A 27,210-nucleotide genomic window follows, 5' to 3' on the forward strand; every position below is an offset into this window, starting at 1 on the left:
CTAGTCCAATTTCCTGCTTTTACAGTAAGGAAACTGAGGTCCAAGGATGTCAAGTGACTTCCCCAGGCTCACACAAGAGATCCTAGGTCGGTTCTAAGCCTCATTCTTCTGACTATAAAAACAGGGTTCTTTTCACTGCCCGACTCTATCCTTGTGGTTGTGGTGGAAATAGCTGAAGCTGGCTACCTGGCTTTTGAGTCCTGGCTGTTTGATCCCAGGAAAGTTGCTTCACCTCTCTGAGACTTTCCTAGTAAAATGAGGATGGGGGCAGAACACTTGGATCCGGTGTCTTCTAAGGACTGTCTCAGTTCTAAGCAATTCTGAGCTTTTATTCTTCCTCTCCCGTCCCGCCGTCTCTCTTTTTTCCCAGGCTAGACCCAAGATTTCTTTTGTCTTCTTCAGTGTATTTGAATCCCAGTTTTGTCGACGTCTACCTGTGTGATCTTCATCTCTTAGAAACTCTCCCAACGGTTTCCCGATGGTCCCTACGGAGTCTTTAGGCTTTAAACCCAACCACCCGGTGAATCCTCTCCACCTCCCTCGGTCCTTGCTCCCCCTTTCTCCTCCCCTAGAACTCCAAACAGGAATCCCACCCATCGGCAGCCAATAGGCAGCGGCGTGGCCCCTGAGAGCTGGGGGAGGGGGTGTATATGTGTGATCCAGCTGGCATTTCTTCCTTGGCTCAGGGAGGGGGATGCTGGGGTTCAGATCTGTTCAGTCACCAAATAGGCGAGCAGGACTTTCTCCCACTAGCAGAAAGGCTACGAGACCTACTTCTTGGGGTCGCGCTTTGCAGAGGGAGCGCCCGCCCGCCGCGCAGCCTTTTGATTTGTTGCTTCCCTGTTACCCTCACTGGGGTGGGTGGGGGGGGGTCTGTCCCTGAACGGGGCAGGGCCACTGTCAGTCTCCCCCAGACTACTGTAGACCCAGAGGCTGCAGCTGAGTGAGGAGTGGGGGGAGTGAAAAGAGGCGAGGGGCTTACCTGACACACCTGGTCTGGCTGCCCGCCACCGGAGCTGTCCCCCTGCCCCGGGGGAAGAATGCTGGCGCCCCGCCCGAATCCCAAGAGGGGCAGGTAACCCCCTCTTGTCCTCCTCCCTCCCCCCAATTGCCAGTCCACAATGGATCACCACCACCCCCACCTTCTCTTCCTCCTCCTCCTCTTCCTCCTCCGGACGCTCTCCGAGGCGGCGGCGGCGACCTTGGGCGGCGGCGGTGGCCCCGGGCAGCTGTGGAGCCTTTGGGGGCTCGGGAGTGGAGCTAAGGCAGGTTCCTTCTTTTGGCTCTCCGGGCCGGAGGGTGAGGGCTGCAAAGAGTGGGGAGGATACACTGCTCCTCTTGCACCTCTCAAACAATTTCAGCCCGATTGTCCGATTTCTCTTTCAGACGCTCCAGATGTGCAGCCTCTGCTCCGCGGCTTGGGCAGCCGCGTGGACCAGTGGCGGCAGCAGCAGCGGCAGCGGCGGCAGCGGTTTGAATCAAGGTTGGTGTTCAGCCTTCTCTCTGACGGGCTTTTCCACTCACTTGATACTTGGATGGAGCCAGAAGTCCTCTTTTACGCACCACCAGCGTGTGTATATGCAATCTTAACTTCTTCCCTCCTCTGGAAAATGAGGGGGAGTGTCACTAGGTGATCTCCAAGGTCCCTTTCCCTTTTAACATTCTGTGTTCTCTGTCCCTGACCATGAGCTTCTGTTCCTTTAAAACCTGAGAAACAGCATAGAAAAGTTATACTTGTGGGTATCACACTCTGTAAAAATATATTTCAGCATTGTGGGTGCGCTCTCCACTGGTACACACCATAACCTACCAATGCCTTTCCAGTTGTATGGTTCCTATTCACGTCTCAAATAGGAAAACATTTAACAATTTAGCTTGTACCAAGCGCTGTGCTAAGTGCTGGAGATGCAAAGAAAAGTTTAAAAACAAAACAAAATACAGTTCCTCCCTTCTAATGGAGCAAATAACTGACTCCTTACAATCTAGTAAATAACTAAGTACATATAAGAACAATGACAGAGTAGATGGAAGGTCATCTCAGTCCGAAAGAATGGAAGAAATGAGTTGAGACTTGAAGAAAAATAGGGAAATTAAGAAGAGGAGGGAGATCATTCCAAGCATGGGAACAGGCTGCCCACGCTTTAGACTAGAGATGGAGTGTCCTGTGTGACAAATTATTGTACAGTGAAGGGGAGTAAAGTAGAAGAAGATTGTGAAGGTAGGAAGGACAACCCTCTCCCCTTTTTAAAAAAAGAATTTAAAATGCCTAACAGAGAACTTTATATTTGAGGTAGTAGGACAGCCCCTGAAGGGGTATTATTGTGTAGAGAGAGGGATGACATGTTCAGACCCATACTTTAGGAAATCCATATAATGAGGCTTTTCTCTGATTCTTTTAGTACCTTCAGTGCATCAGTGAATCACTTGGGCTGTCCTGTTGCATGCCTATTATTTGTATATTTGATCATAATTTGATAACTTCTAGAGCTTGTCATCATTGTCAACATGCTTATGCCTACTCAGCATCTTTCAATTGCTCATTGGTTGGTTGCAATTTGAATTCTCTTGAGTGTGTGATATTCCTTAAAATACTACACTTTCAAAAGCCTAGAAGAATGTTATTGTTTAAAGAGATAGACTTGAGCAGCAGGGAAGTGTTTTCATTGAAAAGTTATACAATTTTGCCAATTTAATCAGACTATTGTGAATTCCTTCTTATTAAATTCTGCATCCAACTCCGTTTGTAAGGTGGCTGTCTAGTTTATATCTGTTTTGTCTTTTCATTTGTGTTTGACTCTTCATGCTCCATTTGGAGTTTTTTGACAGAGATACTGGAGCACTTTGCTTTTTCCTTCTTCAGCTTATTTGACAGATGAGGAAACTGAGGCAAAGAATGTTGAGTGACTTATCCACAGTCACACAGCTAGCAAGTATTTGAGGCTGAATTTGAGTTCAATTCTTCTTGACTTCAGGCCCAGCACTTTATCCACTGATTCACCTAGTTGCCTAATTATAGATAGGCTCTGGGAGATTAACTCAAAGTGTTGCCCATCTAATTGAACAATATCATCTGGGCAATATGTATTCTTCATTCACTTGGATTTTCCAGTATGATTGGCTACATAGAAGGCATTTAATTATATCATAGGACTCACAAATTGAAATCTTATCTTCAGTCTCTTTTTTAAGGCATGATATAATGAATTTAGAATATGAGGGGATAATTTAATAGCTCTATTTACTTTGACATGCTATTCTCTGTGGCTTAAGATCCAGTATATCACTGATAATCTGTGCACTAAAGACTTTCCAGGTTCCAAAAATCTGTGATTCTATAGCCTGAAGAAAATCTTTCATAAAGTTAGTGAGCACCTCCTCTTCTCCCCACCCCCTCCCCTTTATAGAAGGTTCTGCCTTTGGCTTTCTGAGATTCTTCCATAAGCATAGATTCTTTGTCTAAGCTTGGAGATTTGCTGCCCTGACCACCAGCTTTTTAAGCATCCTTCACTTCTGTCATTTATTAACCCCGCTAGGGAAGAAGGAAAACCTTTGATGCATTGTTTGAGGCAGTTTGGAGAGTACAACATAGCTCTGTATCTGTGTACCTAGTAAGAGAGACAGCCAAATTTGGAGACCTTGGAAAGTCTAGAATTTCCATCCTTAAAGCTTTACCCCTGATTCCTTTAGAATAGTCAGGGATGTGTTGGTAAATGTTTAACATACAGCTCTCTAGGGAAAAAAATAAATGAGGCTTGATACATTTTCTCACTAATTTTATTATAAGTCTAGACAATAATCAAAACATCAAATTAAATCCTGATTTGTAACATTTTCTGACTTCTGAAATGTGAATGCTTAAATTTAATTAATTAAAAATTTAATAGTCAAAGATGAGTCACCTCCATCATATTCCTGTTTAGAGAGCAGATATTTGGAGGCAGAGGAAAGGGAATAATGTGGAGGGAGAAGAAAGAAGATGAGGAGATAATGAAATAAGGGAGCAGAGGACACTTCAGAAAACAGCCTTTAGAAAGAAGTTAGCATGGTCAGAGTAAGAACTCCAGATTTGGAGTTGGAACACCTGATTTTACTCAAGTTCTGCCTTTGTCACTTATTGGCCTTGGGATCTTGGCCAAGTTCATTCTCCCTTGTCTAGCTAAGTCGCAGTTCTCCTATGAAATCATGGAGTTGGAGTAGATTAGAGGGTCTTAAGCTAGGACACATGAATTGATTTTAAAAAATATTTTGGTAACTGCATTTCAGCATTGTTGGTGTCCTTGGTAATCCTACAAATTTCATTTTATGCATTTTAAGACATTATTCTGAAAAAGGGTCCATATACTTTATTAGACTTGCAAAAGGAATTTAATACAAAGTATTTTTATAAATACTTTTTATAAATTTATAAAATTTTATAAATATTACTACTTTTTAATAGTCGATAAGGTCTAGGAGGGGGTCAAGAAACCTTGGTTTTAGTTCAGTTATGTCCCATACTAGTTTGTGGGGTTGGACAAGTCCCTTCCTCTTTCCAGGACTGAGATTCCTCAAAAATTAAGAGTTTGAATTAAATGATTTCTAAGGTTTCTTCCAGTCTGGCCCATCTATGGGATGAACAGATACATGTATATGTATATTTGTGTATATTATATTGCACACAAAATTGGGGTAAACTTACTTGCCTAAGTCATATGCTAGTAAATGTCTGATGTTAAATTTGAACTCATATTTTCCTGATTTCAAAGCTAGTGCTCTGTCCACTGTATTAACCAGCTGCTCCAGTGAGCTATCTATTCTAAAGTATTCTGCTTTAACATCATGTATTCTATTATAACTTTCTGTTTTCTGATGTTTTCTTTTCTACTTTTCCTTTAATGTTGTGTTTTGTGTTTTCTTATTTCTAAGGTTGTTTCTGGAATTTTCTGAATTTCTTTGATTTATAATTCAAGGAAAATTTTTTGCAAAATCTGAACTTTTTTACATTTGGGATAGGGGACCTTTTTTCCTATTAAGAGCCAAAGAAAAATTAACCAAGAGCCATTTAAGTGAAAAGTTATTAAATTTAGTATTATTTTAAAAGAAATTATCTAATATGGTACAATAATGTGCTTTTCACATGAACAGGAAGTATGAAATTAATTAAAATACAGGGAAAATATATTTCAGGTTTACATTTTTACCTCTCAAAGGAGAGAGGAATTCTTAGTTTACTAAAGGAGCATCAAGAAATTTGCTCCATTTGTTCTGCAATTAAAATGAGATAATATATGTGAAACAGCTATGAGACTACCCACTCACTTTATATAGGTGAGATTTTCCTAAATTGATTCAGGTATAAACTATATATTTTTCTCTCAATTCTCATATTTATAAAACATTGGGTATACTTTATAATAGGAGTTTTTTTTTTTCATTGTATTATGTTTTCCTTCCCTTTCAAAGAAACATTTTTTAAGGATTTATAGCCAATATTTTGGAGTGGTCTATGAACAGAGGTAAATATAGTATTATACAATAATCCTGCTGGTCTGTGGCTGACCAGTGTAGAGTGGAGTCATTTTCTTAGGGAAATCCTATGGCAAGGCAGGGGTCTGGCTAGGCTTTAATATCAATCTGTAAGGTTAACCCCGTATATGGAAAATTCCCTTAAAACTCCTTTAATTGCACATATTGCCAAAGTCCATGACACATGAAAGATTAAAATGTTGTGATTTAGTGGGATGGTGGCCTGCACTATTTAAATTGTTTCTTTTTTTTCCTTTTTTCTTTTTCTTTTTCTTTTTTTTTTGGTGGGAGGAGTAGGGAGACGATATGAAGTCAGGTGAACAAATTCATGCTAAATGCATGTATCATGAAACTCCTCTATGTAATGAAATGATTTTAGGTCTTAGGAAGATTTGGGATTTGTTCCCAGACATCTTGCTGTGCCACCAGAATCAAATCACTTACACAGAGACTGAAAAGCATGACAAAGATAGAGAAAGACATATGGAGGCAGAGAGAAAGAAAGAGTGGTCTAAGTAAGAGAGGGAAAGAGATAGTGACAGAAAAAGAGAGAGACAGAGAAGTGCAAATGATCATCTCCAGTGTCTAGCTCTCTGTCTATGAGAAATGATTATGAATCAAAAGGGATTGATGGTGATATTCTTTTTCCACTGCAGATTATGTCTTTGTGACACCTGTGGAAGTGGATCCTGGAGGGGCCTACATTTCACATGACATTTTATATAGTAGACGTCGGAAGCGATCACCTCAGAGACCAGGGGGCTCCTTGCACTATAGATTTGCAGCATTTGGGCAAGAACTGCATTTGGAACTTGAACCTTCTGCCATCCTTAGCCAAGATCTTATTGTCCAGGTCCTAGGAAAAGATGGAGTCCTTGAGTCTGGGAAGCTTGCAGTTGAGCAATGTTTCTATCAGGGATTCATCTGGAATGACAGCACCTCCTCGGTCGCGCTGTCAACATGCATAGGACTGGTGAGTGTGGCTGCTGGAGGAATCGTGCTCCAGCTTTTATGTGTTTTGTGTGACGAGGAAATGCAATTGGGCGAACAGATGTGGGTAATATAAACACTCTTCTGCTAAATATGGCACATTTCTTCAGCAGCTTTAATATATCTCATTCTCAGTTGAACATGTCTATTTTTTCCTCATTATAATTCGAAAGGTCAAAGATTGAGAGTTAGAAATAACCATGGAGGTTGTTTTGAGGTCAACTTCTTCATTTTGCAGATGGGGAAACTGAGGCTCAGAGAAGTAAATGACTTGCCCAGAATCACACAATTCAGTAAGTGTCTGAGATGGAATTCAAACTCAGAACTTCTACTCCAGGTCCAGTACTCTTCATGACAGAAGCTGCCTCTCTTCAAATTCAGTTCAACAAATATTTAGTGGGGACCTACCATGTGCCTGGAATATCCTGTGAGAGGCACTGGAGTTGCTACTTCAACGGGGGTTGCAAGAGGGCATCAATCTACTAGGAGTGGTGTGGAGCAGTAGAAAGTCCCTTATTTGAAGTCAGAACTTTATTCAAATCTTGTTTCTGCTATTTGTGTGACTAATAGTGAGGACTCAATGTCCGCATCTGTAAGATGAGAGGGTTGTGCCAAATGATCTCTAAGTGCCTTCCAGCTCCAGATCCTGTCATCTCATTTTCATACTTTGTGATTTTAGTCCATGTCCTTTGGAAACATCCTTAATAGAAAATCCTGTGCACTCCCTCAGACACTCTTCTGATTCTTGTAAAATGTGGTGGATGTCAGAGCAGTGAGAGGCACCTTGGTATCCTGGCTAGAAAGCTCTGCCTCAGAATAAAGAAGACCCAAGTCTTTGACACGTGACTGGGTCTGTGACCCTCATTAAGTCACTTCACTTAGTGTCTTACATAACTGTCCTAGACTATAAGTAGTAAAACAGTTGCTGATCTTCAGTGGCAATAATAGCTGACTTTTATATAGCAATATGGTAGCTCTAAAGTTTGTACAGTACAGGATGTCCTTAGTATGGTCTAAAACTGCTCTAAGACTTTTGGGATACTTTGTAATCTATCTAGGTAAATGCTATTATTATCCCTGTATTATAGATGAGGAAGCTGAAGTGAAAGAGATCAAATGATTTCTGCATGGTCATATAACCATTACATGTCTGAGGCAGAATTAGAATGAAATCAAGTCTTCCAAATGCATTGTCCTATCCTTCAGTGGCTCTGAGTCCCCTCTGTTAATGAAATCACAAATCTGGACCAAGCTCTTTCCATTTCCCCTTCACCACTCTGAAAAAAATCAACAAACATAATGAATCCGGTTCTTCACTCAGATTGTCCACTATTATCCATAACTAGGCTCAATTACTTCAGGGAAGACTTCTTAGAGCAGGAGCTAGAGAAATCTGAGAGCTTGAACTATTGCTAGAACCTTCTGTTTTCTCATAAGACTTGAGAGAATTGGACAAGAGATGATCTCTAAGGTTCCTTCCACTTCTAAATCCTAGGGTTTTCTATTTGCTCTTATGATTTGTAGACTTCAAAAGAAGGCTCTTTTCACCACCCTAAACTATTTCTCAGTTATCTAATCATCACAATGAGGACTAGAACAAAAGAGTTTAAGAGAGATGTCAATCAATAATCACTTATCAAACATTTATGTGCTAGGTACTCTACTAAATGCTGAATACTGTACTAAATTCTGGCTAAAAAAGCCAGAAACACAGTTCCTGCCCCTCAAAGAGACCACAAGTTAATGGAAGAGACACAGAAGACATATACACAGTAGATGAAAGTCTTCTGAAAGGGGAAGGCTGTAGTAAAGTACTATGTGAAGTTGGAGGAAAGAAGGCAATTTCTAATTGGGGGATTACTTAACGATGGTGGTTGTTCAGGAGAGGTTTCACCAGGGATGTGGCACTGGAGCTATTGAAGAATGGTCAGGATTTTGACAAGTAGAAATGGGGGGAACCCAAGTAGGTCACTCAAAACAGAAGAAAGAACATAGCTAAGGACAGGGGAAAAATTAGTTGTATTCAGAAATACAAGAAGTCTAATCTTAATATTTCCCTGAAGATCTTCCTTCCCTTCATGGCCGAGCTTAGGTACCAACTCCTCTGTGTAGCTTTTTTCTGATTCCTTGCCATTGAAAGTATTTTTTCCTTTCTCCTTTTCCCCCTTGGGATACTTTCTCTGCATATGTCCTTTGCTTCTACTTTTTCTGTTGTGTTCCAAACTTATTTAGATTCATGTTATCACCTTCTAGGAAAAGATGGTCTTCTTAAGATCAGGAATTGTCATTTTTCACTCTGGGACTCCCATGGCTAAGCATAATATCTTGTACAAAGTTGGCATTTAATAAATTATCAGATTGAATTGAACTGAATGTCAGATTTGAGGGATGTTCTGTGATGTATCCAGATATCTGTGATACTACTACAGACAGTGATGATGACATATCTATCAATATAGCAATGATTTCAGTAGAGTGAGGAGCTACAGAATGGGAACACTTTCCTCTCACAGAGATTGTGACTTGCCTGTAGTGTATAGCTTTAGCAGAGTTGTCTGAAGCTCATAGAGGCTGTGACTTGTGTATGATCACTGTGGTAGAATTTGAACTCAGATTTTTCTTCTTATTAGTCTAATGTTATATTCATTATATTAATTATCCACATTCCCATATATTTATTAAGTAGCAGATTGGACTTGACCAGGTCTTCTGATAAAAGATCAGGGCCTATTTCCAATCCTTGGTAGCTGTCATGATATGATGCTGTCATTCAATGTAGCAGCTGGAGGGAGTCAGTACACCTGAAAGCATTTGTAATAAATGAGATTTCCTCTCTGCAGTAAATTCTGCTTGGGGCCCAAGTAGGAGTGTTGGGCTGAGGGATAGTACTTGCAGGATTTGATTGACTGTAGGAGCCTGTAAACATTTTTTGAGGTTGGCTTGAATTTGAAGTGCCACTGAATGTTTAATACATCAGTAGAAGACTTTAATGTATGTTGAAATACAGGTGCTAAATGTGTTGGCCAGAACATCATGGCCAGGTGGAAGGAAAACTGGAAAAAATCTAATGTAGGGCTTAAAGCTAGTAAAAAAAAAAAATAATTACTCCCATTTCTCTAGTTCTGTGTGGTTTATAAAGTGCTTCCCCTCCAACATGCCTTTCAGGTAGGTAGTAGAAATATAATTATTATTATTAACTTTTTTTTCCTAAAGAATAACCTGAGAGATGTAGTCACACAGCTATTAAGTATCAGAGCTGAATTCTGAACTCAGTTCTCCAGGCTTCCACTTCAAATTAATAACCTTAATTAACAACATTCTGTCATTAAACAAAGCAGGGTGGGGAAGGATTTGGCAACCAGTGACCCAGAATTTCCTTGAAAGGCAATATAAGAGACTTAAGGAACCCTCAACTAGGGAGGCAGAAAACCGTACCAAACAAAGATAGAGGTCTAAGTGCAGACTAAGGATGATACTCTGAATAACAAGTCCATGAAAGAAGAAATTATAGAAATGAGTAGCTTTTGGTATGATGGTCTCATGGTCGTTGAGTTTTTGAGTATGTAGCTAAAGCAGTCCTCAGAGGAAAAAATGGCATTTCTGATAAGACACATTAACAAATTAGAAAATAGGTATAAAAACGAATTGAATATCTACTTAAAAAACCCAAACAAATTAGACCAAAATCCCAGTGTTTGACTTCTGGCTCTGCATTTAGTAGTGTGTCATGGACAAAACACCAATCTCTCTCTTTCCGTGGTGTCTCATATTTAAATGAAAGTACTCTTCCCTACCTCACAAGACTATTGTGGAGAAAAGTTCCAACTGCAAAAAATAAGGCTCTTTTCATTATTATGTCTGATTATAAACTTTTGGCTAGAATTAATCTGTAGAGGTACTTCTTACTAATTAATAATCTTCATTGATTAATGACTGTAGCAGTTTCCATTGGGCTGTGGCAGTCCTTTAAGCTTTACAAAGCTCCTTACCAAGCTCCTTACAAAGTAGCAAGGGCAAATATTGCTACCTGCATTTTACAGAGGTCGTTGAAGTGATTTCACAGTCACACAGCCAATAAGCAGCAAAGCCGGGATTTAAAACAAGGGACTCTTGGCTCCAGGTCCATTGAGCTTTCCATTACATGCCCTCACTGATGGCACCTTCTGCTTGTGCAGAAAGCAGGATAATCTTGGATTGTGACTCAGGCCCTGTTATCAACGATCCTGAATGGAATTGACTCAGCTTACAGCTATCTCAGGGCCAGGCTGCAGATTGTGTATTCCTCTTAGACTTCATTTTGTGGTTTGGACTCCCCCTCCTCATCACTGGATTTGCTCTCCAGCAATTAAGTCCTAAGTGGTCCTTCTCCTCTAGGGTTGGCCCCACTCCTTCAGTTGGACTGTTCATTAGCAGGGACCACTCTGTGCTTTAAGTGCAAGAACTCATTCTGCCAAGCTGGGAGTGGGGAAGGGGCAGTGAGATTGTGAAGCACTTGTATTTCTGTAGGCACCAGACACTCTTTGATCTGGGCTGGGTTGTCTTTTTCACGCCTCAGAGGACTCAATCACTGAGTTCTCTGTTGATGACCATAGTGGAACTTGGAGAGAAAAGTCCGTTTGTGAAGGGCTACTGAACCGAAAGGCATTAGTGTATACCAGAAAGGAGCAGGGGTTCGTGGCTTTGTTGGGAAGCTGTGAGCAGCTGACACTGAACCATATTCATTCATTCATTTGTTCCTTATTTATTTAGTGCCTACTATGATCAGAGCACATCAAATGCTTCACTGAAGTGTCTCATTGTGATGTGGAGGTACGGGGGGTGGTGTGGATGCAAGGCAATGCCAACAAACTCAGGAAGGTGCTACCAAGCTGGGAATGCTTTAAGGATGGCAAAGGCATTTGTACATTTGTGGCCCAAGGATCGGCTGAGCTAAGTTTAAAGGGGCTCTTTTCAGGGTTTTCCACAGAGCCAGTGAGGTTCCCTTCTCCACCAAATGGTCCTTAAAACTCTCCACTACACCTAGTTGCATGGGCAACTAGTGTGCTGGATCTTGGGGAAAAGAAATGCTCAAATTTCAGTAGCACTTTGAAGCTTACAAAGCACTCTCCTATGTCATTATCCTCATTTTGTACTTAAGTCAAATGAAACTATGAATAGTTGAGTGGGTTACTAATAGTCACAGAATACTGGAGCTGGGATTCCACCTAGAGTTTCTGACAACTCCAGTTGTGATGCTTTCCCTACTGAAGCATACTGCCTGTTTCCAAAGATTTTTTTTTTCTCACAGTAACCCTGAAAGGTAGACTGCATGAAGATTTCTATAGATTATATCAAAAGCAACTCACATTTGTATGTTGCTTTAGTGTTTAGGATGTTTTCTCCATAGCAGCTCACTGGGGATTTTATTGTCAGAGAAATAAAGTAGTTTGTCCTGGGTCACAGAATAAATTAATGGCAGGACCTGGTATTATTAATTCTAATGTCAATGCCTTTAAGTCATCCTTTCCCACTAACTCTCTGGGCTTCAGTTTCCCTAAATGTAAAATGAGAACAGTGGTGGATCTGATCCCCTTTTGCTGTGACATTCTGTATTTTTATTGTTTCACTTTCATTGCCCAGAGTTCCCTGTTATAGAGGTAGCTGGATGGCACAATGGATAAAGTATTGGACTTGGCATTTGTAAAGATTGAGTTCAGATTTCATAGGTGAGGAAACTGAGTCTTTGAGCAGGCTATATATTAAGCCAGTGGCTTGAGCTCAGACATTATACTTTTTAGTCCTAGTTTTTTTTCCTAATTCTTTGGGCCTCGGTTTCCCATTTGCATAAAATAGAGTTGGAGTTGAAGGATCCTTCCACATATGATAGTCTATATTGTAGTTTTAAATTAACTGTCCAGTATTCCCTGTCATCATTACATTGCACAAGTGTCCATTTTCATGGGAAGAAGACTGCATTTGGAATCAGAAGATCTCTAATCTAATCTTGACTTGGACATTTCCTAGATGAATGACTGTAGGCTAATTGCTTTATCCCTTTCAGTTTCCTCATCTGTTTAATGGAGAGAATGCAAAATTTCCTCATCTGTTTAATGGAGAGAATTTTTGCATTCTTTATCTCACAGTTTTTCCAATATAATACCATAAAAATGAGGCTATCATCATTTTCTTTTCATCATAATATGAACAGTTCTTGTTTCTACAATATTTGAGTTGTCTTCTCACAGCTCATTATCCTCCAGTGACACTGACTCTGCTTTTCCTTGAACGAAACATTCTGATTTTATATATATCCATACCTGAAATATTCCCTCCTCATTTCTGCCTCCTAGGTTCTCTGCCTTCCTTCAGGTCTCAGCTATTTCCCTAGATCCCTATGCTAGTATTTTCCTACCTGTGATGATCTCCAGCTTATCCTATATGTAACTTGTTTCTACCCACTTGCCTACGTGATGTCTCCCACTTTGGATTGTAAGCTTCCCTCAGAGAATCAACCATATTTGCCTTTCTTATTCCCAACACTTAACACAGTCCCTGAAGCATAGTAGATACTTATTAAATACTTATTGAATTGACTTTAATCCTTTAAAAGAATCAATGGGCTGGTGGAAGTATTTTAGAAAAGTATTTTAGATCACTACCTATTATGGGATAATTAATTCAAGACACATCTGCTAAGTACCCACTCTGTGCTAGGTGCAGTAGAACATAAGTTCTTTTTCTAAAAAAAATTAAGAGAATTTTATTATTCCAAACACATGCAAAGATAGTTTTCAACATTCACATTTGCAAAACTTTGTTTTGCAAATTCTTTTCCCTCTTCCCTTCCCTCCCCCTCCCAAGACAGCAAGCAATGTGAAGTAGGTTAATCATGTACAATTCTTCTAAACATATTTCCATATTTGTAATGCTGTGCAAGAAAAATCAGATCAAAGGAGAGAAAAAACATGAGAAAGAAAATAAAACAAGCCCAAAACAAGAAAACAAATAAGAACAACAACAAAGGTGAACATACTATGCTGCAATCTACATTCATTCTCCATAGTCTGTCTCTGGATGCGATAGGACTTTCTATTGCAGATCTAATGTAATTGTCTTGAATCATCTCATTCATAAAAAGAGCCAAGTCCATCACAATTGATCATAACATAATCTTGTTGTTGCTATGTACAGTGGTCTCTTAGTTCTGCTCACTTCACTTAGCATCAACAGAGCATAAATTCTTGAAGGTCAGGGACAATGTCATTTTATATTTGAATCCCAAGCACTTAGTACAGTGCCCTGCATGGAGCACACATTTAATAAAAAGTGTGGAATAAATAGAAGAGAAGATAAGAGAATAAGAAAATATAGAGTAGGATGGGATAGAGTGGGATGGGATGGAATAGGAAGGGATGAAATAGAATAGGAATCATCTGCCATATTGATTCTTCAGAAAATATGGGGGTCCATGATTCATAGAATATGACATAATTGAGAAAATATTAATGTCAAAAGATAACTTTTTGTGTTATGGAATAGTTTGGAATCATTGAAAGCTGGCCAATTTCCAAATAAAGTCTAGCTTACCCTCTTCTGTTGAAGATAGAATTGCAAATAGCTAAAGAATGGGACAAATTTGCTGGCTTTTCTGTAGTGATATATTCTAACTAATGATAAGTGAAAAAAGGCACTTAATTATTTACTTGTGTAAGTTCTTTGCTAACTATAGGGACTCTAAAAAGAAAAGCAAAACTATCTCATTTCTCGAGGATCTCTGTTCTACCATTGAGCTCTAAAGATGATGGGCCTTTCCATCTATCCTATTGCTAATGCTTCCTATGTGTGTCTATGTCAACTCCCTCATTTTACAGACTAAGCATCTAATTCCCCCCAAAAAATAACTTGCCTTAGGATACATTATGAATCAGTAGCAGAATTGGGAAATGAACTCAGTTTTCCAGATTCTAGGCCATGAATTCCTAATTCTTGAGACTTTCTTCAGAACAATACTTTTATCATTGCCTAGATAAAAATGATCTAGGTTTCTTCCCCTGATAATAAACAAGTTTGTAGAAGATAGAACAATAATGTTTTTTGGAAAATGAAATCATCAGATGTATCCTATTATCATCCAAACACCCCAACTCTCCTCAAAGTACATTCATTAAAAACCAGTTAAGCAAAACTATCCCATCAGAATAGTTGTAACTAGTGGTAAATGCCACTTTCTACTCTAGTCATTAGTTGCTTATTAGCAACAAAGTCTTGAGCTTCAAGTTTTTGACACTAACATTGTTAATTGTGTTTAACCTGGTATTATTACCTTTTAGTATCGTCATCTTTTGAATTGTTGGGGTCATGTAGGTTTTCTTTTGGCTTAGCTTATACGTACATAATTTCATACATGTCTCCCATGTTTCTCTGGATTATTCATATTCACAAGTGAACACCTGTTGTAGTCTCAATATATTGTGTCTACTGATGGGTCTACAAGTACCAAGACATTTTTCAAGGCTTTATCTTTTTCTGAGCATGTGTGAAATCACTTGGTTCTTCTTTACTATATCCAGTACTTCCCATGAAAGTCTGTTCCCACAGTTTTTCCATCCAATTATAGGGGAGATTATACTCAAATACCAGACTATGAGCCTGGGAAGAGAGATCTGTCTGGACAGAAAGCTGACCTCTTGTGAAGAGATGCCTTTGATGTAAATAAATCTTGGTTTTCCCTTGGGTTCTTTTGAGCTTTAAAAAAAATCATCATTGCTAAGCCTTAGAATGTTTCTACTTTTATTATTGAGAAAACATTTTCAAAAGATATCTTTCATTTAAAAATTGAAGTTTCACAATTTTTCCTTTGCTTCTTGAAGCCTTTTGCATTTTACTTCTAATCACAGAATGCTACAACTGTAGGAGACCTTAACTCAAACTTTGTTATAGAGAAAAGGAAACCAAGATTTAGAGAGGTGACTTGTTCCTGTATACACAGCAGAGTCAAAACACACTCTGACTTTAGTGTATCTTCTGTGACATAGGGAGATATTTGCCATACATCTACCTATCTACCTCTGTCTGTATGTCTATCTTTCTCTTTTACATTTCTCTCTCTCTGTCTCTCTCTCTTTCTTTCTCTCTCTGTCCATCTGCCTACTATCTACCTCTCTATCTCCATCTTACATCTATTTCTATTTCTCGATCTCATATATATCTATATCTTTCTTTAACATCTATCACCTATTCATCTCTATATGCCTATGTGCAGTCTTCAACATTCACATATCTAACTTTTATGACTTCAAGCATTCAAGTGGTTCTGTTAGTAACTTCATTTTCACTGTTCACATTAGAACATGCATGTTAGAATTCTTACTAAGTACTAAGTCAGTGGAACTGATAGAGACAATGGTTGTTTAGCAGGGTGATTAACAATTCTCTAAATGTACTTAGTGCTTATTAGAGTTCACACCTTTAAGAGAGCATATATAAGTTAGGAGCCTCAATCAGGATGCACTTCAGGAGATTCAGAGCCAAGATTCAGTCGAGGAGATTCACAAGTTGGGCAGACCAAAGGAAGACAGAGAAGTAGTGGCAGGAGAAGTGTGGAGAACCTGAACCAAGATCTGGAAGGCCTCCAGAAAACTAGCTGAGCCCCAAGTGAAGGAGATAAGATTTGGAAAGATACAGTAAAGGATTTTGGACTTTTAATCCCTGGTTGCATTTGAGGTGATTATTACTTTGAACTGAAACTAAGGCTGCCTCCAGAAGCCACCCAAGAAACCTGAACCCAGAGAAGATTATATTTTAGAGAAGAGAACACTATACATGAACATTTGTGGATATGAGCAATATAGAAAAAATGAAAGGTGAGATGTGCATAAGTTTGTTGAGTGGCCGGTATCCTATTAGGATATATTATTTCAATCTTGTGTGTTCTTCACAATCTCCAACATCATCTACCAACCTTAAAGGACTGCGTGTCAAAGACAATGTCAAAGCCTATCCAATCTTGGAGTCTTCCAATAGTAGCAACTAAAGTTCCAACAGCTTCTCCTTTGGTTTTCAGAGGGCTGCTCAGATTGAAAGGTTTGCACTAGTACAGTATATAGTATAACATTCTCTCACTGCCATCTGTCATAATTGAAAGTAAGATTCAGGTTAATTTTTTTTTTTAGTTTTAAGAATTTTATTTGCTATATGATATTTATGGTACAGAAGATTTCGTGAATTATAGAGTGAATATTGTCTGAAATAATTTTTTTTAATTGAGATGTTAGCATAAGAGATAACATAATTCTAAGGAATTACCAGTGAAAAAATGTTTTGTGTGCTATCAATTTTATTTTGTGTATTGCATTTTATGGATTATTTCATGGTTGCTGTGTTAGAAAAAAGTACATAGACTGGTGATAAACTACTAGTCAGAGAGAATTGGAAGGATAGATAGATAGATAGATAGATAGATAGATAGATAACATGCATACATACAGTCAATGCTCAACTTTCACTGGGGTAGTGTTTCTAAAAATCAGTGTAGAAATAAAAAAACACAACTGTTTATTGAACCTGTGGAAAATTGAGGTGACCATCAAAAACTGATATCCTGTGTTAGAGCTTGCTATAAATAAACCTTTCTGTATACAATTCTTTATAAAAACCATAAGTTCTGATAATATGCATTTTTAAGCTTGAGTCTTTAATGATTATCTCTTTTTTCATCTTCAGTTTTTATCTATATCCTTCTCCCAGATTCTCCCTATCTATAAAAACAATCTTCCTTAGAGCATTCTCTTCCCTTATTGTTGTCATATCTTTTCTTTTAAAGGTTTTTAAAATTTTGACTTATGAAACATAACAATAGAATAAAAAGATGATTGCACATGAAACTGCAAATCTACATACAACTTGCTGTTCCTTTTAAATATATAATAAAGTTGTCATGTAATTTTTTTCCTCTACCTCACCCTTGAGATGGTACCATTAGGCATAAATATATATGTAAAATCAGTCTATACATGCTTCTATTTATTAGTTCTTTGTATGCAGATAGCTACTTCCTTCGTAGGTCCTTTGTAGTTAACTTGGAAATTTATAATAGTCATAATGACTTAGTTGCTCAAAGTTGTTTTCAAAATAATATTGCTATTACTGTATACAATATTCTCTTGATTCTCCTCATTTTACTCTTTATTTCATGCAAATATATCCAAATTTTTCTATAATCAATGAGCTCATTATTTCTTACAGCACAGTAGTATTACATCACTATCATATTCCTCAACTTGTTTAGACATTCTTCAATTGATGGGCATATGTACAATTTCTGGGGTTTTTTTGACCACAAAGAGAACTGCTATAAATATTTTAGAACATGTAGATTCTTTTCCTTTCCCCCTTTTTATAGCCAAAGTCCTAGAAAAAACAATTGGTTTGTTATTGTCATTTCCTCAACTTTCACTCCATCTCAATCCCTTGATGTCTAGCATCTGATTCTAGCACTAATCTGAAATTGCTCTCTGCTAGGTCAGTCAGGTAGTATTTATGAAATGCCATGTGCTGTGTATTATGCTAAGTGCTTCAAGGTTGTTCGTTCTATTTACTGTGAAATCTGATAGTTTTCTTTTAGGCCTGATTTTATTTGATCTTTTTATCTTCATTTTTCTTTTGTAACTTCTGAAACTGCTGACCTCCTGTTCCTCCTAAAAACTCTCTTTCCTTATACCCTATGATGCTTTGCTGTGCTAATTCTACTCATACCTTTCTAAGTGCTCCTTTTCAGTCTTCTTGTCATTACATTCAGGCAAAACCTTTTATGTCTTGATTTACTGAGTAGTCAATTTTATTATAAGTTTCTCAACTTACTGTTTAGAAAAATAAAAAGCAGATTAGGAAACTCTACAATTAAGTTTCTAGGGGATTTCAAGGTATGAAACCTGTTCACATTTCAGAGTACTATGGAAAATAATATCATAATCTGTTTTCTATTTTTTAGGAATGAATTTCCACCGTGGCTCTATCCTAAGTTCTATTTTCTCTCTAAATTTTTTTCAATGATCTCATCTGCCCTCATGCTTATAATTATTGTTTTCAGGCAGTAACTTCAAAATCTACTTATCCAGCCTTAATCTTACTCTTGAACTCTTACTGATATCTCTAAATACCTATTAAACATATTGATCTGAATGTCCTAAAGGTATCTCAAACTCTAAATGTCCAATATGAGACTTATTTTCTTCGTAACAAACCCACCCATTCTCCAAACTTCCCTGTTTTTTCTAGGGACACCCCAACCTAAATTTTAGTCTGCTAGTCTAAATCTTTGACTTTTCCATCTCACAAATCTTTTACGTGCAATATCTCATATTCATTTCCTCTTTCTTTTGTAAAGCTTCTGCCCTAGTTTGGAACCTTAATACTGTTCACCTGAATTGTTATAGTAGGACAATAGCATTCTAACTGAGCTCTCTGTTTCTGGTTTCTCTCCTCTCCAATCTTCCTTCACACAAATTCCAAAATAATCTCTATAAGGAATAAGGCTTAGCATATCATTCCCAGCTCAGTGATTCACTCCTTCTAACAGGATTAAATACAAACTTCTTCTTTTGGCATTATGAGGATTAAAAAAGTTTGAAAGACATAGTTTATGGGTAATTTAAATATCTTATTAATAAATCCAGCAGGTTCTTAATAAAAGGTTGGTAATTTGGCTATCTCTCTCAGACCAAAAACAATCATGGGAACAGGGCTCCCTTTGAAGAATAGATGTTCAGTGAAAGACTCTGAGTTACTGTAATTATGTCATCTTTGACATAGAAGATATCTCTATGCTCAGACCATTCTGGGATTTGGGCTATCTAGACAAAAGGATCTACCTCTATCCTGGCTTGAGAAGAATGCAATAGGCTTTTCCACCTTAGATTTAATTCCTTAAGGTTGAGTAGGCCTGTCTAAGATTGAAAATTAATTCAATCTCATTTTCAGTAATATCTTTCAAGAGACTGCTTTTAAAAAAAATTCAAGAATATGGAAGAAGTAGAAGAAGGGGGAAGCTTTGAATCTCCCCAAGATATTGGTTATTAATAATCATTTCTCTCAGCATTTAAATTAAAACAAATTAAACTTAAATTAAAATTAAAATTAAAAAAAGCCCCTCTACAATCTGGCTTCAATTTATCTATTCAGACAAATTTCACATCATTTTTATGTGATCACAACTGATTGTCCTCTAAGTTTTTCCCACCCTGTCCTCCATGTATGAAATCTGGTCCTTTTTTATCACAATCTTTCAGAAAATTTACTTCAAGGCTTATTTCATTTGCACCTTATGCTGATTTCCCACTAAAAAATGGTTTCTAGTCTTCAGAATTTTCTGGGACATTTTCTTTGGAATTTTTCTTTTTTTTTTTTCTCATTCCATTCTGCTTTGTGTTATATATTTTTTTGTCAATAAGTCAACAAGTACTTGTTAAGGATTTGGCTTGTGCCAGGCCCTTTGCTAAGCTCTGGAGGTGGCAAAGAAAGGCACAGTTCCTACCCTTAAAGAGCTCACATTCCAACAAATGAGGCAATATAAATAACCAGGTATATACAAGTTATCTACAGGATATATGGGAGGTAATCTGAGAAGGGAAGGCATTTTTCTCAGCATGGATTTGAATACATATTGAATCCTAATGTATAAAAAAACAAGAAGGCAAAGTATATGATTTTTAATATATTTGAATCCATAGTATCCAGAATATCACCTTGCACATAACTACATACATATGTAATATATAGTAGAAATGAGACAGCTAGTTAGCACAGTGGTTAAGAATATCTACCCTGAATCAAGAAGACTCATCTGCCTGAGTTCATACCTGGCCTCTGGCCCTTACTAGTTATGTGACCCTTGGCAAGTCACTTAATCCTGTTTGCCTTAGTTCCTCATCTGAAAAATTATTTGGAAAAAAAAATGGCAAACTACTTCAGTATTTTTGCCAAAAAGATCCCAAATGGGGTCATGAAGAGTTGGAAATGACTGAACAACAAAACAACAAACACTTAATAAATATTTATTAAATTTGAAAAGGGCCCCAATGATGGACAGACTCAATGTCTAGTGTTTGAAGATCAGCCTTGCTTACTAAATAGAAGCTCATTACCATGGGGCAGGCCACCAGGGGTTGCTTTTTGTTTTTTCTGCAACAACAGCTGAAACTGTCTAGTAAATTTCAATCTGGTTCAGTGGAGGGAGGGAGGACTCACATTTATGATTGCATGGAATTTTTTTTTTAAATATGGTAGGTATTTAGGCCCTATCTAGCCTAGATGCCTCCTTATTATTTCCAAATGATAACTGTTTTCAAAGTAACCATAAAATTTAGTCTTTCACTTTGGAGAATTATTATTTGAGGTTTTTGTGTTTCACTTTGGAGAAGGGGGAAATTGTCATTCTAAATGCCTCTGGGAATAGTTCAGGTATAGAACTAACAGAGAGGATCTGATCTGTTGAGATTATTGGAACACTTGTGCAGAAATACTCTGTTTCTGTGTGTGTGTGTGTGTGTGTGTGTGTGTGGCCATCTGGAAATATTTTGGAAGACATGTGTGTTTGCTTTTGAATTCCATAGCATGCCAGCTGAAGTTGCTGAAAATAATTGGTTTCTAGAAAAAGAGGCTATATTTATGAGAAAATGCACTGGAATTCTTAATGAGGAAGTGACATTGTCTGGGGACACAGGATGGACTACTTCCTTGGAGCTGTGTAATCTGTTCCTAGTTTGACCATGTTAATTTTATATGCTACAATGTTGGTTACATTCGAATTTCAGTACCAAGCAACATTGTTATGTATACTTTGATTTGTAGAAATACATAGTCATTAGATACCTTGAAGTTCAATTCAATAAGCATTTATTAAGTATCTACTTTGTACAAAATAACTGCTTAGTATTAGGGACAAAAAGATTAAAAAAGACTTGCTTTTACTATCAAAAAGTTTATAGATTGTTAGGGAATATATGCATTAACATAAATATACAAAGCACATTGTGCTTCAGGTAAAGAAGAGACACAGGAAAATATCGCAAGAAATTTTGAAGAGGGAGAAATCACCATGTGAAGGAGAAGATGATTAGGCAAAGTTTCAAAGAGGAAGTGGTACTTAGGTTGAAAGAAAAGAAGGATACTATTAATAGAAAGATTACAACTAAGCATGGGAGATGTCCTATGTCAATATACACAATTGGACAATGACATACTGGGTTTGAGGAATAGTTGATTTGGTGTTAGAACATGTGAAGAGAAATAATGTGAGTTACACATAAAAGGATAAATTGGAGCCAAATTGTAAAAAAAAAAAAAAAAAAGCCTAAATGCTGGGTGGTCAACTTTGTATTTCATCCATAAGTAATAGGGAGCTACTGAAAATTTTTGGGCAGGTAAACAATATGATAAGACCTATGGCTTAGGAAGATTATTTTGTCATGCATTTAAAAGATGGTTTGGAAAGAGGAGAAATTGCAATTAGAGAAGCAACTTATAATAGGTTCTAAAAAGAAGTGAAAAAGGTCTGAAATAGTATGGTGGTTACATTAATGAAGAGAAGATCACAAGGTGATAGGATCCATTATAGATTTAGAAAAGAAAGAGAATTTAGAGATCATCTAGTCTAACAATTTCATGGGACAGTTGCCACAGATATTATAGAGTTAGCACTAATAAGACTTAGCAAATGATTAGGTTTAGTAGGTAAAGCTTGGAGGAATGGGAGAATGGTGGTGAATTGGGAGAAAGAATAGGTTTTTGTGGGAAGATGTTTAGTTTTGGAGAGCAGAGAAAATGCCACTGGATCCAGCAGTTAAAAGGTCATTGGTGAAGGAATTTTGTCAGTAGAGAAGTGTGGATAGATAGAAGTGAGATTTCTTAGTGTTAAGGAGAAAGTGAGAGTTATAAAACAACTCCAAAGAGATAAAAGAAAGAGGAAAAGGTCGCACATGTACAAAAATATTCACAGCAGCCCTTTTCTGTGGTTGTAAAGGAATGTAAATCAAGGGGGTGCTCCTCATTTGGAGAACAGCTGAAAAAATTATGGTATATGAATGTAATGAATGTATTTTAAACGTAAATTATCATATCTTACTATTGTTTAATAAGTAATGATGAAGGAAACCGTTTTAGAGAAACCTAGAAAGACATGAAGTGATGTAGAACAAAGTGAGCAGAACCAGGATAATTTATAAAACAAATATTAACAATCCCATAAAAAATAAACAACTTTCAAAACCATAACAACTGTATTCAATACAATGCACCACCATGATTCCAGAGGGTTGATGATGAAGCCTGCTATCTATCTTCTAGCAGAGAGGCAATGGTCTCAAGGTACAGAATAAGATGTACCTTTTTTTTGTCATAAGCCATGTAAAAGTTTGATTATGCATATTTGTTGCATGGATTTTCTTTATCTTTTTTCCCAGTGGTGGGTTTAGGGTAGAAGAGATAAAAAAATATTTTAATTGAAAAATTAATTTAAAAAAAGAAAACAGCAGAGTAAAGAAGGCAGATCATTGTACTGACAAGCATTAGAGAATAGGAGAGCAGTACCTACAATTGGACTCAGGGCAAGAGATTTGAGGATAAAAGATAGTGCCTTGTCGAACTGGGTAAATTTACATTTGTGGCTATGAAAGGATGGAAGTGAGGTTGGACTGTGAAAATAGGAAGGAACCAGAAAGGACCAGAGTTTCTAACAAGTGTAAGAGGCAAGTTCACAAGGGAATGAAGTGGAAAAGAAGAGGGAAAGGAGGGGAGGGAGAGAGAGGAGGAGGTAAGGAGGGAGGAAGATTAAGAGAGAGGGAGGGAGGGAGAGAGAGACACACACACAGAGAGACACAGAGACAAAGATAGAGACAGACAGGCAGAGACACAAACAAAGACATAGAGAAAGAGAAACACACACAGAAAGAAAGAGAGAGATGAAGAGAGACAGACAGAGAGAGATTTCAGAATCCAGAATCTTGGAGAAAGGGAGAAAAAGTTATTAGTGATGATAAAGCATGAGATCTGTCAGTCAATAAAGCATTTATTAACTTAGTAAACCATGAAAAGCAAAAAACCAGTCCCTGCCCTCAAGTTGCCCACAGTCTAATGGTGAGGTAATTTCCACCATGGATATCTGAAGTAAGAAAAAAATTGGGACATTGCTACAGAAAATTCCTGGAAGAGGAAACTCTCTTTACTAATGTAGGTTATTATTATCTTTGTAAATTATGATTTCATAAGATAGTTGCTTAGAACACTGAGAAGTTAAGGACTTATTCAGGGTCACATAGCCATTAAGTGTTTGAGCTAGAATTTGTATATAAGTCTTGCTGACTCCCAGGTCTAGAATTCCTTACTCTATCATATTAGGCACTCAGTTAATTAATATTAGGAAGTATATGAATAAATGAATTAAAATTATTAGAATATAAGCTCTTTGAGGGTGGATTTAAATTTTGTATCTGTATAGCCAATGTCTAGTACATTTAACAAATGTGCACCTAATAATTGCTTGTTACATTGGATTGATCTTCTAAGATGAAGAAGTTGTAATCAGAATCATGGATTTTCAACTGTCTGTGTTGGTTTGGTGAACCACACATGTTATCGATCTTGTCATTTTACAATTCTGTCTGTCACTTGCATTGTTGTTAACACACCTCTCCATGACTGTCAACAATAATGCAAGCTGACATGCAAGGGTGAGACACAAGCAGCCACTTTATGTGGTTGTCACTGAGTGATCAGAGCAGGCTTGAAATTGACATGGTTGGCTCCCATTGGTGACTTCACATTCTGTCACCACTTTTTGTTGAACTTGTTTCCTTTGATTGTTTTGGGTGATGACATTTGGGGGTAACGTTGTATAACAAAAATGCCTATTGATGATTTTCATTGCTCATTGCTCATGTGCATTTCATTTTGTGTCTTTGAAGGGGTTTATTTTAAAACATCTAATTTTAGTTTGCAATGGATTTGTATTTAAAAATGACACCAAAAGTTTTTTCCCCTTTCTATGAAATCCTTCTCTTCTTTGGGGAGTCTTTCCCTTTAGACCCTTCCTTTTTTTGAGACCTGTCTCAGACAATACCTGGAGCTTAAATAGAAGTTTGCTACCTTAGTTGATATTCTAAGAATTGACATTTATAAACACACTTAGACTTCCCTAAAGTGTATAAAACTTAGATTTGCTTCTATAAGTTACTCTGGGTTCTTTTGAAGCATCTTACAGATTGTTTGGGAACACATGATTTTCACACAACTGCAGCAGACTTGTGCTTTGCGGAACTTATGGGTGGGTTAAAGCTTTAAAAAATTGATCTGGGTATATTTGGAGGTTTTACAATGCTATCACGATGGGGAACTCTTTCTGTGGAACTTCTTCCACCAGATCTAAAACCATCTATGATTTAGTAAATAAAAGTTCTAGGAGTTGTCTGAGAAATAGAATGTTTAAGGAATTTGCCTAGGGTCAATTAGATAACACTTAAAGGCAGAATTTGAAACTACATCTTCTTGACTCCAGGCCTAAAAATCTAACCTACACTACTACATATTCCTCCTAAAAATATTTCTGGTAGATAAAGCACCATCTCTGGAATCAAGAGGACTCAAATCTGACCTCAGACATTTAACACTTAGTAGCTGTGTGACTCTGGGCAGGTCACTTATCCTCAATTATCTTGCAAAAAATAAATAAGCAAAAAGATTTATGCCTAAATAAAAATTAAACTTGAAGACTAAAAAGTAAAAACAAAAAGGAAATGGTAGAGACACTGGGAAACCAAATAGCAACTTTATTCAAATGAGATCTACTCTGAAGGACTTATCACATAAATCACACAAACCCTAACAGTTTCTTAGAATCAGAGAGCCATTGAATATCAGCATTTGAAGGACACAGGATGACACAAGATCATAAACTCTGAGCTTAAAAGGAACCTCAGAGGTCTGCTAATCCAATACTCACATTTAAGAGCTAAAGATACTTTTTAGAGAAGTAAAAGTCACATAAATAATAATCATCAGATATGAGTTTTCAGCTCCCAGTTTCTTGACTCTGAATCTAATGCTTTTACCACTAAAGCATGATAAACTCATGCTTGTAAGTTCTTAATGTCATAAAAAGGTAATTAAAGGTTGAAAGAATGAAGGCTCCAATTCCTTCATCCAAGTTCTTTGATAGAAAGGATGAATCAATAAATCCAAGAACTGTGGCTTTTAATGAGACATTTCCTTCTAGGTTGATAAACATCACTCTTTAGATCTTGGCACTTCAACTGTTTCTGAATGTACCTAGCAATGATAGTGTAAAAGATTTTTCCCCCTGAAACCTAAGTATTATATATAGATATAGATATAGATATTTACATATATATCTATATCTATCTATCTATCTATCTATCTATATATATATATCTTTATGACATTGCAGTAGTCTTACCATGTAGTAACTTATCAAAAAAAAATTGAGGTTAGCCTGGGATGACTTGTTCTTGATGAGCTCAGGCTGACTCATAATGTTCCTTGTTTTCCTTTCTAAACTATTCATAAATTGTTCTGTTAATAATATGTTCTAGAATTTTACCAGAAATTGATATCAGTCCCACTGGCTACAAGTTGAATTATGTGGCACCTTTCCTTTTTGTTATGAAGTTTTTGGGGGTGATTTTTACAATTTATGTTTAATATGAAGCACATTAAAAACACATAGACTCAGTGGAAACACTAAAATATTGCCCTACTTAGAGAAGTTTTGAGTCATGTTATATAAGAAAAGAATTGGTTAGTCTTGTAGCTATAAAACTCTAATTCTTCCAAAACTCCCATTAAGAACTTTAATGATATCTTTTGTTTTGATATATCGACTCTTCCCAATAAGTACCCCAATAAACTCTTTTAAACAAAGCTCACCACTTCCACCCCCAAGGGGGTTACATTTGTTAATCTTGAGGAGAGATGAATCCATTTCCTTCAGCATATTACTGACATAAGAGAGATTTTTGTGGTCTTCCATTTTGACTTTATTTTATTGCAGTCATTTGGCTATGCTTTCTTCACTCTGTATTATTCCTACGTTTATAATTTTTCAAAAAATCATACCCATCAGTTCAACAATCACATCCATAAGTTCTTTCTGCATCCTGTGGTATGTCCTTAAAACCATTTAGGGCAGCTTTATATTCTGTACCAGCTGATCATAAATAAAAGAATGCTCTCACTCAGAAACTTAACTATACCTGAAACTGTTTCTGTCATGATGAGGACAAAAAACGGTCTTTATTCTGTTTTCTCATATCTTCTCAAATTTGTGTCAGAGAAATAAAAAGAGTATGAGCACAATCTGATATGTACTCTAGATTTTGAGAAAATAGATTTCAAAAGATTCAGGAAAAGAAAAGATAGGAACTTATAAACTAAAATTCTTTCTTGAGAAATAGGAATTTCTTAAGGAAGAAATTCTGAAGACACAAACTACATCAAGTAGTAAAAAAAATACTTGTCTGAAAAAATCAGTGTTGATGTACAATGGAACTAATCAACCAACTTCAAATTGAAAAATGCATATATATATGTATATATATACATATATATATATTTGGAAGGTAGATGTAAGGGCAAGTAACAGAAGAAAAGTTATAAGAGTTTGCCACCATCTTGTAAAAATAGTGTTGGGAATGCTAAAACTTAGAATGGGTTGGAGTTGGAAGAAAA

General features: G+C 37.1%; 1 protein-coding gene across 1 annotated transcript in view; it reads left to right on the forward strand.

The window, feature by feature from the left end:
* Positions 1-1,121: 1,121 nt before the first annotated feature.
* The window catches only part of ADAMTS18 (ADAM metallopeptidase with thrombospondin type 1 motif 18), a 176,535-nt gene continuing 150,446 nt past the window's right edge, over positions 1,122-27,210 (forward strand). The window contains exons 1-2 of the mRNA XM_031949246.1: positions 1,122-1,572; positions 6,162-6,478. Of these exons, the coding sequence (XP_031805106.1) occupies positions 1,122-1,572; positions 6,162-6,478 (768 nt within the window). The remainder of the gene's footprint in view (positions 1,573-6,161; positions 6,479-27,210) is intronic.

This window comes from Sarcophilus harrisii, chromosome 2 (genome assembly GCF_902635505.1).
Source record: "Sarcophilus harrisii chromosome 2, mSarHar1.11, whole genome shotgun sequence".
NCBI classification, from domain to species: Eukaryota; Metazoa; Chordata; class Mammalia; order Dasyuromorphia; family Dasyuridae; genus Sarcophilus; species Sarcophilus harrisii.